Source organism: Anomaloglossus baeobatrachus, chromosome 5, assembly GCF_048569485.1.
Source record: "Anomaloglossus baeobatrachus isolate aAnoBae1 chromosome 5, aAnoBae1.hap1, whole genome shotgun sequence".
Classification (NCBI taxonomy): Eukaryota; Metazoa; Chordata; class Amphibia; order Anura; family Aromobatidae; genus Anomaloglossus; species Anomaloglossus baeobatrachus.
The window spans coordinates 456,546,368-456,563,348 of NC_134357.1; the positions used below are offsets into that span (position 1 = coordinate 456,546,368).

The 16,981-nt window shown below is 49.2% G+C and overlaps 1 protein-coding gene across 2 annotated transcripts in view; it reads left to right on the forward strand.

Moving 5' to 3' along the window:
* The window catches only part of AURKA (aurora kinase A), a 36,106-nt gene extending 20,962 nt beyond the window's left edge, over nt 1-15,144 (forward strand). For both annotated transcript variants that reach the window (XM_075350576.1, XM_075350575.1), the window contains exons 5-9: nt 5-196; nt 10,198-10,336; nt 11,691-11,839; nt 14,259-14,433; nt 14,643-15,144. In XM_075350576.1, the coding sequence (XP_075206691.1) occupies nt 5-196; nt 10,198-10,336; nt 11,691-11,839; nt 14,259-14,433; nt 14,643-14,819 (832 nt within the window). In that variant the 3' untranslated portion in view covers nt 14,820-15,144. The remainder of the gene's footprint in view (nt 1-4; nt 197-10,197; nt 10,337-11,690; nt 11,840-14,258; nt 14,434-14,642) is intronic.
* Nucleotides 15,145-16,981: the final 1,837 nt, after the last annotated feature.

The window sequence follows — 16,981 nt, forward strand, 5'->3', positions numbered from 1 at the left end:
GCAGGAAGCAGTGGTGTCTTGAAGATTTTGAGATTGGCCGTCCTTTAGGGAAAGGAAAGTTTGGCAATGTGTACTTGGCCCGTGAGAAGCAGAGTAAATTCATCCTGGCGCTGAAGGTTCTGTTCAAGTCCCAGCTGGAGAAGGCTGGGGTGGAGCACCAACTGCGCCGAGAAGTAGAGATCCAGTCTCACTTGAGGTGGGTGCTAGAGATGTCTTCTGATGGGTCACCAGTCACTTTTGAAGTACAAGCGTCAAGTTTACAAAGTTCTAGATTCTCCCCTCTAGGAGAAACATGAAAAATTGGTGCAGGGCCGGTCCCTACTGACATCTGTCCTCCTGATTTCTTTACCACTTCTTTGGCTGCTGTGACCTGTTTAGGCTGTGTGCTTACCTCATGACCAAAGACTCAACCACTCAGGGCTCATAACTACAAGCTTACAGTATATTCTATGTATAGGAGGTGTTTATTCAAAATGCATTCATCATGATTTTCTCCACATCTTTTAAAGGGAGCTTGTCACCAGGTTTTGGGCCCATAAACTGCGGCCACAACCAGTAAGCTTATATACAGTATTCTAGAATACTGTATATAAGGGCCCAGGCCGCTGTGTAGAACATATAAAAATCACTTTATAATACTCGCCTAGAAGGTCGCTCCGGTGCACAGCAGTCGGATGGGTGGCACCGTTCTCCGGGACTGGCGCCTCCCCCTTTAAGCCTTTTTGATCTTCCTTATTCTGAAGCCGCAGTGTGATGCAGGCGCATTTTGATCTGCCAGGGCAGATGAAAGTATTGTAGTGCGCCTGTGCAGGATCGGTGAGTGTATGACGTAGACACGTCATGCATCACAGCTTCAGAATAAGGAAGACAAAGATGGCCGAAAGGGGAGGCGCCGTTCCTATATACAGCATGTTAGAATGCTGTATATAAGAGCCTGGTGGTGGTGGCTGCAGCTTATAGGCCCAAAAAACTGGTGTCAGGTTCCCTTTAACGGCGCATTACCCAAGTCTAACATTCTTGCTAGAACAGAGGCTATAGGAGATGAGTGGAGGGCTGTGTGATAGTGTAAATGCTCTAACTCCATTTACTGTCCATGGGTCTGCTGCAGCAAGCAGAGCACAGCAATCCCAGAGAATGCCGTAAAGGCCGAGCAATGTGCACCATTGCCCCATTACGGGCCAGGCAGTAAGTGCTCTTTTCCACTCACGATTTCCTGGTGCAATCTGATAAAGCTTGCACTCACACCACTGTTAATCAATGATTTCCCCCCCTCCCCGAATCGGGATCTCTGTGCAATCGCAGCATGCTGTTTTGCACAGTCTCAGCTCTCGCACTATGAACGGCTTTCGCATGTCATACGGGTGTCGCATGAATCCTTGGGTGTTAAAAATCTACAGACTTGCATAACACTTGCATGACTCTCCCCGCTTTACTGGGCGAGTATCGCAGAGATTATTGAATCGCAGATGGAAAAGAGCTCTGAGGGTGAGTCCACTTGTTTTCTTCCCTCTTGGGGGAAGGGGGTGATTGTTTCTCATAGGATAATGCACAGCAACCTACAGATGCTCTGAGAATCCTTTGCAACACCCACTTGGTAAAGTCCCTAAAAAAAACCAAAAACAAATTGGCAATAAATAAACTCATCGAGAGCAAAAAACTGTTCATTCTTGATAGTTTGCACTTACCCTTATGATGTAAGGATTAGTTTAGTAAGCATTCTGGAAGTGCAATATTTTCTCTCCGTTCTCCCTTGCAGAGGACTTGAGTGTCTCGCAGGAGAAATTGACATTCAGCGGATAGGAAACCCGCACCGCAAGTCCGTTTACGCAGCAGTACAAAGCAGTGAGCAGGAGATCTCTAAAATCCCATCCACTGCTTGTACTGCACACCACAATGTTTTGTATGCAGCGAGTACTGTGCATCCCACATTTCTAACACTGATGGTATGCATGGGGCCTTTAGAAGTTATAATCTAATTTACATTAACCCCTTCACGACCTATGACTGATATATCCATCATGGATCGTGTGAGGTTAATCCCCGCCCCCTGCCGTGGGCAGGTCGCTGCGATACGCTCACATCAGCTGCTAACGGTTGACATGTGTGCCTTAAAGTTACGAGTGGGATCACTTTCCACCCATAACTTTTAAACCCCTTACATCTCGCTGTCAGTCTGGCAGCAAGATGTATATGCGTGCGGTCAATACTTTTACTTACCGCCGCCCTCACCGGAAGTCACGTGCGTGATCACGTGACTTTTGGTGGTTGCCATGGTAGCACAGGGTCATGTGATGTCGCCTGTAGCTAACTTGAGTCACTTTCAGTGCCGGCATTGAGAGTAAAGCAGCGTATCTGCAGTTCTCAGCTTTGTAGCTGAGAGCTACAGATATGGCAGAGCGATCAGATTGTTGATCCATATAGCCCCCTAGGGGGACTAGTAAAATAAAGTGGAAAAAAAAAACCTAAAAGTTCAAATCACCCCCCCCCCCCCCTTCACCCCATTGAAAATTAAAGGGTTAAAAAATATACACATTTGGTGGTGCTGCGTTCAGAAACGCCTGATCTATAAAAATGTAAAATTAATCTGATTGGAATTTTTTTACTGCTACGCCGTTTACCAAACGCCAAAATTACGTTGTGTTTGTGTTTTTGGTTTTTTTTGTGCAAAATGCAATGCAATAACAGGCGATCTGTGCAAAAAAATGGTACCATTAAAAACTTCAGCTGGAGATGCAAAAAATAAGCCAGCACTGAGCCATAGATCCCAAAAAATAACGCTACGGGTTTCGGAAAATGGCGCAAAACGTATGACACTTTTATTGGACAAGCTTGTTTTATTTTTTTTGTTTTTAACCCCTTAGATACAAGTAAACATATACATGTTTGGTGTCTACAAACTCGCACCGACCTCAGGCATCACAACACATCAGTTTTACCATATAGTGAACACTGAATAATGTCACAAACTATTGTGCCATCACACTTTTTTTTGCAGTTTTTCCACACTTGGAATTTTTTTGCTGTTTTCCAGTACACTATGGTAAAACTTGTACTTTTTAAATGAAACCATAACGCGTTCCACAAAAAAAGCCCTCATATGGCAAGACTGACGGAAAAAATAAGTTACGGCTCTCAGAAGAAAGGGAGCAAAAAACCTGGAAAAACTGAAACCGCTCTGGTGCTGAAGGGGTTAATGGTCTAACCTTAGAATAAATCATCAATGTCTGACACCCCTGCTGATTGGTGGTGGGTGTAGGGTGTTGGACCTTGGCTGACGTTGATGACCTATGTTGAGGACAGGCCATGATTCTAGAAGTAGTGGACAACCTTTTTTAAGATCCTTTAATTACTTGCATATAAGACACTGATGGTTTCAATACAATCATTAAAGATCTGATATTTCCAATAGTTATTAACCTGTAGATATGGGGTTCATGGTGTAATGAATGTTCCTGGCCTAGTTTGTCATACACACAAACATGCATGCGCACTTTGATTTGCCCTGCTGAGTGAAAAGTACTGAAATGCACAGGTGCGAGCAAAGGTCAAAGCACGCATGCGCATTACAGTACATTGATCTGCCCAGCTGAGGGCAGAGCAAAGTGCGCAGGAGCGCAATGGAGGACTGTGTGGATGACTATGGATCAGTAATCCTCACGGGGCTGAGGAGGATCCAGGACCAGCGATGCCCCCCGGACCGCCCCTAGGTGAGTATAATAAAGATGTATTTCTTTGTCGCTCCTTATTGGGAGACCCAGACAATTGGGTGTATAGCTATGCCTCCGGAGGCCACACAAAGTATTACACTAAAAGTGTAAAGCCCCTCCCCTTCAGCCTATACACCCCCCGTGCTGCCACGGGCTCATCAGTTTTTATGCTTTGTGCGAAGGAGGTCAGACATGCACGCATAGCTCCACAGCTTAGTCAGCAGCAGCTGCTGACTATGTCGGATGGAAGAAAAGAGGGCCCATAACGGGGCCCCCAGCATGCTCCCTTCTCACCCCACTCTTGTCGGCGGTGTTGTTAAGGTTGAGGTATCCATTGCGGGTACGGAGGCTGGAGCCCACATGCTGCTTTCCTTCCCCATCCCTCGATTAGGGCTCTGGGTGAAGTGGGATCCTTTCGGTCTCCAGGCACAGGAGACCGTGCTCCATCCACAGCTCCTGAGGACCATGCTGGATAGGAGCCGAGTATCGTTCAGGGACATGGCCCTGCTACTTTGAGGTACTCGGTGTCCCCGTGGGGACCGCGCACAGCAACACTCCAGCATTGCTGGGTGTGCTAGTGCACCGGGGACAGCAGCGCTGACTGCGTTTGTGCCATTACACACTTCAGCGTTGCTGAGTGTGTTCGTGTAGGGGGACTGCCGCGCTGACCGCCGCTGCCATGGTTATCACTGCGGCGCGGCTGGGACTGTTAGTGCGCCGGGGACTTCCGCGCCGACCGCGCTTATACGGCGGCCGCGCTTATAACTCGAGTCCCCGGCTTTTGCGGCCTAGTCTATTTTTCTTCCCGCCCCCAGCCCTGCCAATCAGGGGAAGGGCGGGACGCTGTACAGGACGGCAGCACTGAGGGCTGGAGCATGCTTTGCATACTCCACCCCCCTCACTCTGCACAGTGGGGCACCAGTTCCCGCACTTTTCTGGGTCACGCCCACGGCTCCCTCCTCTCCTCAGGACGCCGGCAGCCATTCCTCTCAGCTCTGCTAACGCTGGAGAGGAGAGACAAGCTCAGGGAGACCCAGGCAGGATTTCTGGTACCCACAACCGCTTTGCGCAGGCGGTAAGCAGCACCTGTGGTGCTGGCCCCACTAGTGCAGAAGTGTACTTATAGATTATATGATTATAGACTATACTTTACACTGTATGGTGCACTGTTAATTTTTGTCTATATACCCTCCTGTATTGCTCAGAGGAGACAACAGCATGTCGTCCACAAATAGCAAGGGTGCCAAAGCACAGACTTACTATGCTGCCTGTGCAGCATGTACGGCTATACTGCCGGCAGGTTCCACTGACCCTCATTGTGTGCAATGCTCGGCCCCTGTGGCACTTTCTCAGCCGGAGCCTCTGCTAAGGGTAGCCCAGGGAGAACCACCTGTTAACACTGTCCAGGTGACAGGGACGGAGTTTGCAGTTTTTACTGAAAGACTTTCTGAGACTATGGCTAAGATATTACAAGCCTTGCAGTCCAGGCCGGCATCTCAAGCCAGGGACACTGTGGAATCATTGCCCCCTGGTCCCCCTCAGTTGGAACAGCAATGTCCTCCCGGGGTGTCTCATGGATCCCAGGGTGAGGTCTCTGACACGGACCGCAGCCCCAGACCGATTAAGCGAGCTCGCTATGATATCCCCTCGACATCATCACAATGTTCAGGGTCTCAGCGAGAGGACTCTCTGTATGATGAAGCGGAGGTAGCTGATCAGGATTCTGATCCTGAAGCCGCTCTCAACCTTGATACTCCTGATGGGGACGCCATAGTGAATGATCTTATTGCGTCCATCAATGAAATGTTGGATATTTCTCCCTCAGCTCCTCCAGTGGAGGAGTCAGCCTCTCAGCAGGAGAAATTCCGTTTCAGGTTTCCCAAGCGTACAAAGAGTATGTTTCTGGACCACTCTGACTTCAGAGAGGCAGTCCAGAAACACCGAGCTTGTCCAGAGAAGCGTTTTTCCAAGCGCCTTAAGGATACACGTTACCCTTTCCCCCCCCTGACGTGGTCAAGGGCTGGACTCAGTGTCCCAAGGTGGATCCTCCAATCTCCAGACTTGCGGCTAGATCCATAGTTGCAGTGGAAGATGGAGCTTCACTCAAGGATGCCACTGACAGACAGATGGAGCTCTGGTTGAAATCCATCTATGAAGCTATCGGCGCGTCTTTTGCTCCAGCATTCGCAGCCGTATGGGCACTCCAAGCTATCTCAGCTGGTCAGGCGCAAATTGACGCACTCACACGTACGTCTGCGCCGCAGGTGGCGTCCATAACCTCTCAAACGTCGGCATTTGCGTCCTACGCTATTAATGCTGTCCTGGACTCTGCGAGCCGTACGGCGGTTGCAGCCGACAATTCGGTGGCAATACGCAGGGCCTTGTGGCTGCGGGAATGGAAGGCAGATTCGGCTTCCAAAAAGTGCTTAACTGGATTGCCATTTTCTGGCGACCGTTTGTTTGGTGAGAGATTGGATGAAATCATCAAACAATCCAAGGGAAAGGAAACATCCTTACCCCAGGCCAAACCAAAAACACCCCAACAGAGGAGGGGACAGTCGAGGTTTCGGTCCTTTCGGAGTGCGGGCAGGTCCCAATTCTCCTCGTCCAAAAGGCCGCAGAAGGATCAGAGGAACTCCGACGCATGGCGGTCTAAATCACACCCTAAAAAGACCGCCGGAGGTGCCGCTACTAAGGCGGCTTCCTCATGACTTACGGCCTCCTCACACCGCATCCTCGGTCGGTGGCAGGCTCTCCCGCTTTTGCGACACCTGGCTGCCACAAGTAAAAGACCGTTGGGTGAGAGACATTTTGTCTCACGGTTACAGGATAGAGTTCAGCTCTCGTCCTCCGACTCGATTCTTCAGAACATCTCCGCCTCCCGAGCGAGCCGAGGCTCTTCTGCAGGCGGTGGGCATTCTGAAGGCAGAAGGAGTGGTGGTCCCGGTTCCTCTTCAGCAACAGGGTCACGGTTTCTACTCCAACCTGTTTGTGGTTCCAAAGAAGGACGGGTCCTTCCGTCCTGTTTTGGACCTAAAACTGCTCAACAAACACGTAAGGACCAGGCGGTTCCGGATGGAATCCCTCCGCTCCGTCATCGCCTCAATGTCCCAAGGAGATTTCCTCGCATCGATCGATATCAAGGATGCTTATCTCCACGTACCAATTGCTCCAGAGCATCAGCGCTTCTTGCGCTTCGCCATAGGAGACGAACACCTTCAGTTCGCGGCACTGCCGTTCGGCCTGGCGACAGCCCCAAGGGTTTTCACCAAGGTCATGGCTACAGTAGTTGCGGTCCTCCACTCTCAGGGTCACTCAGTGATGCCCTACTTAGACGATCTGCTGGTCAAGGCACCCTCTCAAGAGGCATGCCAACACAGCCTCGACGTTACTCTGGAGATTCTCCAGAGTTTCGGTTGGATCATCAATTTTCCAAAGTCAAATCTGACACCGGTCCAATCACTGACATATCTTGGCATGGAGTTTCATACTCTTCCAGCGATAGTGAAGCTTCCGCTGGACAAACAGCGTTCACTACAGACAGGGGTGCAATCTCTCCTTCAAGGTCGGTCACACCCCTTGAGGCGCCTCATGCACTTCCTGGGGAAGATGGTGGCAGCAATGGAAGCAGTCCCTTTCGCGCAGTTTCACCTGCGTCCACTTCAATGGGACATCCTACGCAAGTGGGACAGGATGCCGACGTCCCTAGACAGGAACGTCTCCCTCTCTCAGGCAACCAAAGCTTCCCTTCGGTGGTGGCTTCTTCCCACCTCATTATCGAAGGGGAAATCCTTCCTACCCCCATCCTGGGCGGTGGTCACGACGGACGCGAGTCTGTCAGGGTGGGGAGCGGTTTTTCTCCACCACAGGGCTCAGGGTACGTGGACTCAGCAAGAGTCCTCACTTCAGATCAATGTTCTGGAGATCAGGGCAGTGTATCTTGCCCTAAAAGCGTTCCAGCAGTGGCTGGAAGGCAAGCAGATCCGAATTCAGTCGGACAACTCCACAGCGGTGGCTTACATCAACCACCAAGGTGGGACACGCAGTCGGCAAGCCTTCCAGGAAGTCCGGCGGATTCTGCTGTGGGTGGAAGCCACAGCATCCACCATATCCGCAGTTCACATCCCGGGCGTAGAAAACTGGGAAGCAGACTTTCTCAGTCGCCAGGGCATGGACGCAGGGGAATGGTCCCTTCACCCGGACGTGTTTCAGGAGATCTGTTGCCGCTGGGGGATGCCGGACGTCGACCTAATGGCGTCACGGCACAACAACAAGGTCCCAACATTCATGGCTCGATCTCAAGATCACAGAACTCTGGCGGCAGACGCCTTAGTTCAGGATTGGTCGCAGTTTCGGCTTCCTTATGTGTTTCCGCCTCTGGCACTGTTGCCCAGAGTGTTACGCAACATCAGGGCCGACTGCCGCCGCGTCATCCTCGTCGCTCCAGACTGGCCGAGGAGGTCGTGGTACCCGGATCTGTGGCATCTCACGGTCGGCCAACCGTGGGCACTGCCAGACCGACCAGATTTGCTGTCTCAAGGGCCGTTTTTCCATCTGAATTCTGCGGCCCTCAACCTGACTGTGTGGCCATTGAGTCCTTGATCCTAGCGTCTTCAGGATTATCTCAAGAGGTCATTGCCACTGAGACAGGCTAGGAAACCAACGTCCGCCAAGATCTACCACAGGACGTGGAAAATATTCCTGTCGTGGTGCTCTGCTCAGGGGTTTTCTCCCTGGCCATTTGCCTTGCCCACTTTTCATCTCAATCAGGACATCTCCTTACCCTCGTTTTGTCCTCATCCAGTTCACCAATGTGAAAAGGATTTGCACTTGTTAGATCTGGTGAGAGCACTCAGACTCTACATTTCTCGTACGGCGCCGCTCGGATGCACTCTTTGTCCTTGTCGCTGGCCAGCGTAAAGGGACACAAGCTTCCAAGTCAACCCTGGCTCGGTGGATCAAGGAACCAATTCTCGAAGCTTACCGTTCCTCGGGGCTTCCGGTTCCCTCAGGACTGAAGGCCCATTCTACCAGGGCCGTGGGAGCGTCCTGGGCCTTGCGACACCAGGCTACGGCTCAGCAGGTGTCAGGCAGCTACCTGGTCGAGCCTGCACACTTTCACGAAACACTATCAGGTGCATACCTATGCTTCGGCAGATGCCAGCCTAGGTAGGCGAGTCCTTCAGGCGGCAGTTGCCCACCTGTAGGACTGAGCCGTTACGGCTCTATTATGAGGTATTATTTACCCACCCAGGGACTGCTTTTGGACGTCCCAATTGTCTGGGTCTCCCAATAAGGAGCGACAAAGAAGGGAATTTTGTTTACTTACCGTAAATTCCTTTTCTTCTAGCTCCAATTGGGAGACCCAGCACCCGCCCCTGTTTTTGTATACACATGTTGTTCATGTTAAATGGTTTCAGTTCTCCGATATTCCTTCGGATTGAATTTACTTTAAACCAGTTTATAATTTTTTCCTCCTTCGGGCTTTTGCACCAAAACTGATGAGCCCGTGGCAGCACGGGGGGTGTATAGGCTGAAGGGGAGGGGCTTTACACTTTTAGTGTAATACTTTGTGTGGCCTCCGGAGGCATAGCTATACACCCAATTGTCTGGGTCTCCCAATTGGAGCTAGAAGAAAAGGAATTTACGGTAAGTAAACAAAATTCCCTTCTTTTACATTATACACAAGGCCTGGGCTCGTATTTATATTGTTATATTGTCTAGATTGATTATAAAAGGCCTCCTTCACACATCCGTGAAAAACAATTTTTTTCACTGATGTGATAAAGGTACAAATGTCCCGTGTGCAGTGATTTTTGGCACACGTGTGATCTCCGTGTGCTATCCGTGAAATACATTGAGCTCTAATCACCTCTCCACACTCCGGCTGTCCATGGTGCTGATATCGCCGACTCTCCTGTCTCCGGTCACTGGCTCACCACTGCATCTAATTTCAGGTAGCCTGTGCAGTACATAACTGCATTTTCATGAGAATAACTAGCCGGCCCGGATGCAGGAGACAGCAGCGCTGGAGAAGGTGAGTATACTTTTTTTTTTTTTTTTTTTTTTTTTCTGGTAAGTGTTTCATGATTACACCATAGTGTGGGACATCTGTGATGCCAGACAAAAGCTGACTTTCCTCCGTGCAGCGCACATGGACATGCGTGTACGCAGCACAGACCCGTTGATTTTAATGGGTTGGTGTATGTCCATGATTCTGGTATGTATAAAAACTGCAACATATGTACCAGCATCACTGACGTGTGAAGAGGCCTAAGAGATCAATTGTGGTGGCCACTGCTTATAAGGGAAACCTGGTGACAGGATCCCTTTTAAGCGAACCTCTTGGGTTGGATAATGCTGTTAAGCCAATATCTTCTGGTTAACGGCTCTCTGACCTGACGGGTTCCCTTTTTAATACTTTTGTTTTCATCCCAAGAATACTTGACCGACTTTGTGTTTTGTGTTTGTTTTTTTTTTTTTTTTTTAGGCATCCCAACATTCTCCGACTCTATGGCTATTTTCATGATACTACCAGAGTCTACCTCATCTTGGATTATGCCCCTCGTGGGGAGCTCTATAGGGAACTTCAGAGGTTCACGCGATTCGATGAGCAAAGATCTGCTACTGTAAGTATGGAGCAACCCTAATTGAAAGCTCATTGTATATGACCATAGAGGATTGAACCGGAAATACAGCCAAATCTCCTTAAGAAGTTTGCACGGCTGTCGCAATGCATGTGATGCATTTGCAGAGCCCCTTAGGTGGCAAAATAGCTGATTCTTCACCCCCTCCCCCTCCATATTCAATCAACACCTTGAGAAATCTTAACTTTATTATTTTGTCTTTGCGAGATAGAAAGCAAAAAATGATAAACACACCATTATATGTCTTCCCTTTTCTCCTAAGGTCCATGTTAATGTCTGTTTTTTACCTGACTTGGTCATCTTCATGACTAATTTGGACGTCAGGTCTAGCAAACCTCTTACTCCTGTGAGTGTCTGCTCCCCTGCCCGGTACGTGGAGGGGGTTTGTAACTGGTGTGAGCACCAGTATGTTAAAGTAGGTGATCTGAAGTGCATGAACAAGGCAGGTGACATGAAGCCAGATTAAGGAATGTATAATGTTCCTAAGGGGTACTTCTCACATAGCGAGATCGCTAGCTATCGCTGCTGAGTCACGGTTTTTGTGACGTACCAGTGACCTCATTAGCGATCTCGCTGTGTGTGACACTGAGCAGCGATCTGGCCCCTGCTGTGAAATCGCTGCTCGTTACACACAGTGCTGGTTCATTTTTTTTTACGTTGCTCTCCCGCTGTGAAGCACACATTGCTGTGTGTGACAGCGAGAGAGCAACGATCTGAATGTGCAGGGAGCCGGCTTCTGGCAGCCTGCGGTAAGCTGTAACTATGGTTACCCGATATTTACCTTAGTTACCAAGCGCAGCATCGCTTCCACGTGTCGCTGGGGGATGGTCGCTGGTGAGATCTGCCTGACAGCTCACCAGGGACCATGTAGCGACACACCAGTGATCCTGACAAAGTCAGATTGCTGGAGCGTCGCTAAAGTGTGACGGTACCCTAAGACTTCCTAGCACTTTACATATCTCCTGACTAATCTGCATAAACCACGTGGTAACTCAATTCAGCTGGTGAATATGAATGTCAGTCACACATACTGGGAGGATAGACACATCACTGGCTGACTGCTTTGTCTGGACCTGGTTCTTGTGGACCGTGCGTGCCCCCCCCCCCCCCCCCCCCCCCAAACCCCCCCCCATCCTCCCCACATTGTCTGGTTTGTCTGCTCCTTCCATATGGTTCTGGAAAACCTGAACTCTTTCCTATTTCAGGGTTGCATACGGTTTGGGGTAAGGATACACCCAACATGGTATTTCTTGCAGTTGGCCCCCAAACAGATGGGCAGATGTCTCTTTATAGATCCAGGGAAAGATCCCTTCACTGAAGTGTATTCTCTTTGCAGTACATCACTGAGCTTGCAGATGCCCTCCTGTATTGTCACTCAAAGAAGGTCATCCACCGGGACATCAAGCCTGAGAATCTCCTCCTGGGGTCCAACGGGGAGCTGAAGATTGCTGACTTTGGCTGGTCAGTACATGCCCCGTCTTCAAGGTGAGTGCCAGGTTCACGCTCCAGAGCAGTCACTCCTGGCAGGAATGTGATTCTCCTACCGCTCAAGGGAATGCGGTTGGTTGGTGTCTTCTATCCGATTGTATCAAGAGTATGGCTGACATCCTGTAGACTTGATATACAGCAGATGATGGATAAATGGTCTAATCTCATTGCATCACCTTGGATCCACACAAATGGTAAAGCCATGACATTAAGCAGTATTTTGTGCCCCGTATATCAGTCATTGCAGCATTGCACGTCAGAAATTAGAACGGAGCACTCAGATCAGTTAGGCCCCTTTTCACATTGCGCTTTAACTTGCGTTCAGTGGTCCCGTCGGGGCATGCGTCTGAACCATCCCCACCCCAAAACATGTTTCAGACGCATGTGCCGACGGGCCATTGACTGTAATGGAGCAGACTCCGTTAGCGTGTGCTCTGTCTTGCACCATTTTCGGGCATATACGTTTTCTATAGGCGAACACCAGAACGTGGGGACTGGGTGGTTCGGACGGATGCCCCGACTGGACCACTGAACGTAAGTAAAAGCGCAATGTGAAAGGGGCCTTATTTCTCTTACGTTTCCTGACTCATTAAAGGGGGTTCTCCCACTAACAGTTTGTGTGTGTGTGTGTTCATTTTAATCAACAGATCTTGAAATAATGTTATCAAGTTGTGGAACTTATTGTTCCAAGATCATTCATATCAAATTATTTGTGGGGGGAAAACCCCCTTTTAAGCGCACATAATATCGGGTTGCACCAAAAAGTGTCTTATATTTTCGGCCCTGACAAATGCACCAGGCTTATTGTAGTAGAGCTTAGAAACGCCCGCCCTCCCTTCCGTGTTTTCCCCAAAGAGTAAGGTCCCCCTTCCCAGGAGACCCATACTTGCCAGACCCCAGACATCTGCATGGCTGCCAGGTCCTTCTTCTGTGATCTTCAGCGGGTGCTCCCAGCAGGTATGCTCCACAGCAGTCCTCCCCTTACTTCTGGCACGCGTGTACACATGATGCCTATTGCTTCCGGCTATATTTAACTTTTTGGCTATATGGACACTTCATTAGTGAACTGCAACTAGGGCTTAGTTTTTTGGGGAAACACTGTACCAAAGATAAAAAAAAAAAAAAAAGCCGGTCAGGATGTCTCCCAAAAATCCAGGCACGCATACAGATAAGCAGACGCTGCACATTAGTTAACTGGGTATGTGACATGCCACACTTGGATCTACCATTTGTGCCTAACTTTCCCATTCCCCCCCAACAGTTGCTTGTTTCTTTACTTGCGGTGCTTGTCCTGAATTTCCCTGTTCTCTAGTACGAGGATGGACTTGTGCTTGCTCAGATGAAGGACCTGCCATAATGGAGCAGCGTTTCTCTGCATACCAGGGTCATGCTGCTCTACCCAATATAAAATGTACAGCGAGCGCTCGATGGGTTTCCGTCTGTCAGAGGAAATTAATGTGAATGTAATGAGGGATGCAGGCTTTACATAAAGAGGGCCTGGAGTTCAACAAGTAACAGCGGGATGTGAATTTCTCCTCTGGGTCATCCTGACCAAACCAACTGGTCGAAGTGGCGTCTGAGCTGGCGTCAGACTGAGTCAGACAGCAATCACCGGTTCTGGAGGATTTCTGAATGCCTGACAGATGCTTCTAGGTCTAGTAATGGGGTTTATTAGCACAGGAGTGCTTTTATTCACCTCCATATACTGCAGCATGGTAACAAACACCTGAGGCTTCTTAGACGCAGATATACAAGACTGTCTGCGTATGGTATTCCAATACATGTTCTGTCCATTAATTAATTTTATCCCCCCCCCCCCCCATTAAGAGCCTCACCTGCTATTTTGTTAGTGTCATGCTGCACATGCTTCAGAGCTGAACTCTCTATTCTGTAGTGAGTACATACACTATTACAGATCCTGAGGTCTCATCTTGTATTCTACTCCAGAGCCTGTAATTTGCCAGCAGAATAGCAAGTACAACAGTAGTGCAGCTCCTGTATGGCTTGAGCTGGGAAGACTGGTATAGAACTATGCCTGTGACACCAGCCTTGGGTGAATTTTGCGCTCTCTAATGCGCGTTAGGCAGGTTTCTGGCATATGTAGGTCAGTAGGCCTCCACCAATCTGAGGGGTCCCAAGGGCACTTAATACATCAGCAGTCAGGCTGGTATATACCTGTAAACCTCTCCTCCCTTCCCCCTCTGGAGTGTTCAGGCTGCGATATTCTAGAATTTGCACACTTACACCATGGCAACAACAATGCGGCGGTGTGGTCCATGTGACTGGTATGACGCCATCACAGTGGCCTTCACCTCAGGCTTGTTTTTCATAACGTGCTTCATGCCTTAATGATTTCTCGCTTTCTGATTTTCATGTGATATTGGGCCTGGCCAGACCTTGTCACTTTCTCTCTCAGGAGGACCACATTATGCGGGACCTTGGACTACCTGCCCCCGGAGATGATTGAGGGTCGGATGCACGACGAGAAGGTGGACCTGTGGAGTCTCGGCGTCCTCTGCTACGAGTTTCTAGTTGGGAAACCTCCCTTTGAGACTGAGACAAATCAGGAAACATACCGGAGAATTTCAAAGGTAATGTCAGTCGTTCCTGTGCCATACTGTATGTGCAGGACCGATATCGCCATTGTCCACGGACCCACTGCTTGCCCAATCTGTGCAAATCTGGTACTAAATGGGTTATTCAAGTACATGGGTCCTAACAAATTCAGGAGGATTACGCCCTTGTGTAAAAACCAGATCAGGCTTGTGTATATTTAGTGACTCCTCAATCTTCTTTTCAGGTGGAGTTCCAGTATCCACCTTATGTCTTAGATGGCGCCAGAGACCTCATCTCTAAACTGCTAAAGCACAACCCCAACCATAGGCTGCCTCTGAGGGATGTACTTGAGCACCCCTGGATTGTACAGAACTCCAGTAAGCACCCAAAGATAGAAGGCAGCCCAGGCATGACTCAGTGAGCCGAGGCTGCCCTCGTATTCCAGTAATCTCCTCACTTCTATTGCTGTAGCCTGTGTGTGGGGGGGCACCTGAGTGATAAGTGCCCTTGCTGTGAATACACTGAACGTTTGAGGACCCTGTGGATGAGATCTGCCTGCTCCGAGGAGGATGACCAGTGCAATATTGATCTTTGAATGCCATGATGTATTTATTGAGGCTGCAGGCGCAGTCTTTACCAGCTGCTTGAATCTGTGAATGGGTCGTCCGGATCTACTACATGTAAATACCTACTGGGTTTTTTTTCTTAACATGTTTTGTCTTTTTCTATGTTTCTAAGGCAAATTTTTACCAATTTAAATAATAAAAAATTTCTTTACCATTTTATTGTGTGGGTTTTTAGCACTAGAGTTCACCCTCTGAATTAAAAGAAAAGCCCCTAAGGATCAGCATGTAGTGTGGCCCATTACAACCGCGTTAAGGTTTAAAACTGCACCAAAAAAGGGTCCTTATTCCTTTCTGCCGTTTTAAAACGGTGGGCAGAAATAAGTGTATATCGCAGCCCCAGCGTCAGAAAATCTCTGGGGTTTCAGCTACCGGGGGTAGCTGAGACCCTGGAGATCATGATTTGGGCCGGTTTCGTCGTCGTCGTCAATGACCGCGCCGGTAAATGATTTTATCTCCCATCTGGCATGATCAAACATGTCAGATGGGAGATAAATCTCTTTCCTGGTTCCCTCCGGTGTCCCCAAAGTGCCCAACCCCCTCCCGAAAATCCAAGATGGCCGCACGCACCGGCGAGCACAGCAGCGCGCCGGCCGCATTCACTTTTCTTATGGTTTCTGTCGTATGTGCCATAACACATGCGACAGAAACCTGCTCCCCAGGCCCTGCCAAGTCACCCCCTATCCCCACCCCGGTGTTCCCCAGTGTCCTACATACCTGTCGGAGCGCTGATCCCCCGCGGCCCCCTCCTCCGGCTCCTTCACAGCAGACGCCGGTCACATGTGCAGAGCGCGGCTGTCAGCTTCCTGTGTTCAGGACGCTGGCTGCTGCTGCTGCTCGGCACACTGCAGCTGTGACCCAGGGAGGGTGGGTGCAGATTCTTTGCACCCACTCTCCTCAAATGGAGGGTCTGCACACCTAGAAAATGGGGGATACGTTCCCTGAACGTGTCCCCCATATTCTAGAAGGTCCAGAGTCGACGGACGTCCAAATGGATTACAGCGGATTTTTTTTTCTTTTCAATAAATTGGTTAATCAGGGAATGTTTTGGGGTGTTTTGTCAAATTTTTTTTTTGTTAATTTTTTTTTATTACTGTCAATTAGTTATGTCGGATATCTGATAGACGCCGTGACATAACTAATTGCTGGGCTTGATGCCAGGTGACATTACACATCTGGTATCAACCCCATTTATTACCCCGTTTGCCACCGCACCAGGGCGCGGGATGAGCTGGGGCGAAGCGCCAGAATTGGCGCATCTAATGGATGCGCCATTTCTGGGGCGGCTGCGGCCTGCTATTTTTAGGCTGGGAAGATTCCAATAACCATGGCTCTTCCCATCCTGAGAATACCAGACCCCAGCTGTCAGCTTCACCTTGGCTGGTGATCTAATTTGGGGGGACCCCACGTTTGTTTTTTGTTTTTTTAATTTATTAATAATTAAAAAAAAAAACAGCTTGGGGAGCCCTCCAAATTGATCACCAGACAAGATGAAGCTGTCAGCTGTGGTTTGCAGGCTACAGCTGTCTGATTTACCCTAGCTGGCTATCAAAAATAGGGGGGACCCCACGTCATTTTAATTTTTTTTTTTTTTTCTCTTGGGCTAAATACAAGGCTAGGCACCCTTTAGTGTCACATGAAAGGCACTAAAGGGCACCAGCTTAGAATCTGCAGAGGGGGGTGGACATTATATATATATGTTTGACATCTATCCATTCATCCATTGTAGCATTTTACGCTGTGTGCCCACAATCGGGGTTTGCAGCGTTTTGGGCGCAGAGTGTTTTTCCCTGCGTCCATAACGCTGCGTTGTGCAGTAGAAGCACAGTGGAAGGATTTTTAGAAATCCCGTGCCCACTGTGTTTCTTTTCTCTGCAGCTTCCCGAGCCTCAGCATGTCAATTTATGCTGCGGAGATGAGTGTTTTCTGCAGGTAGAATAGAGCTAAAGTCCACAGCAGC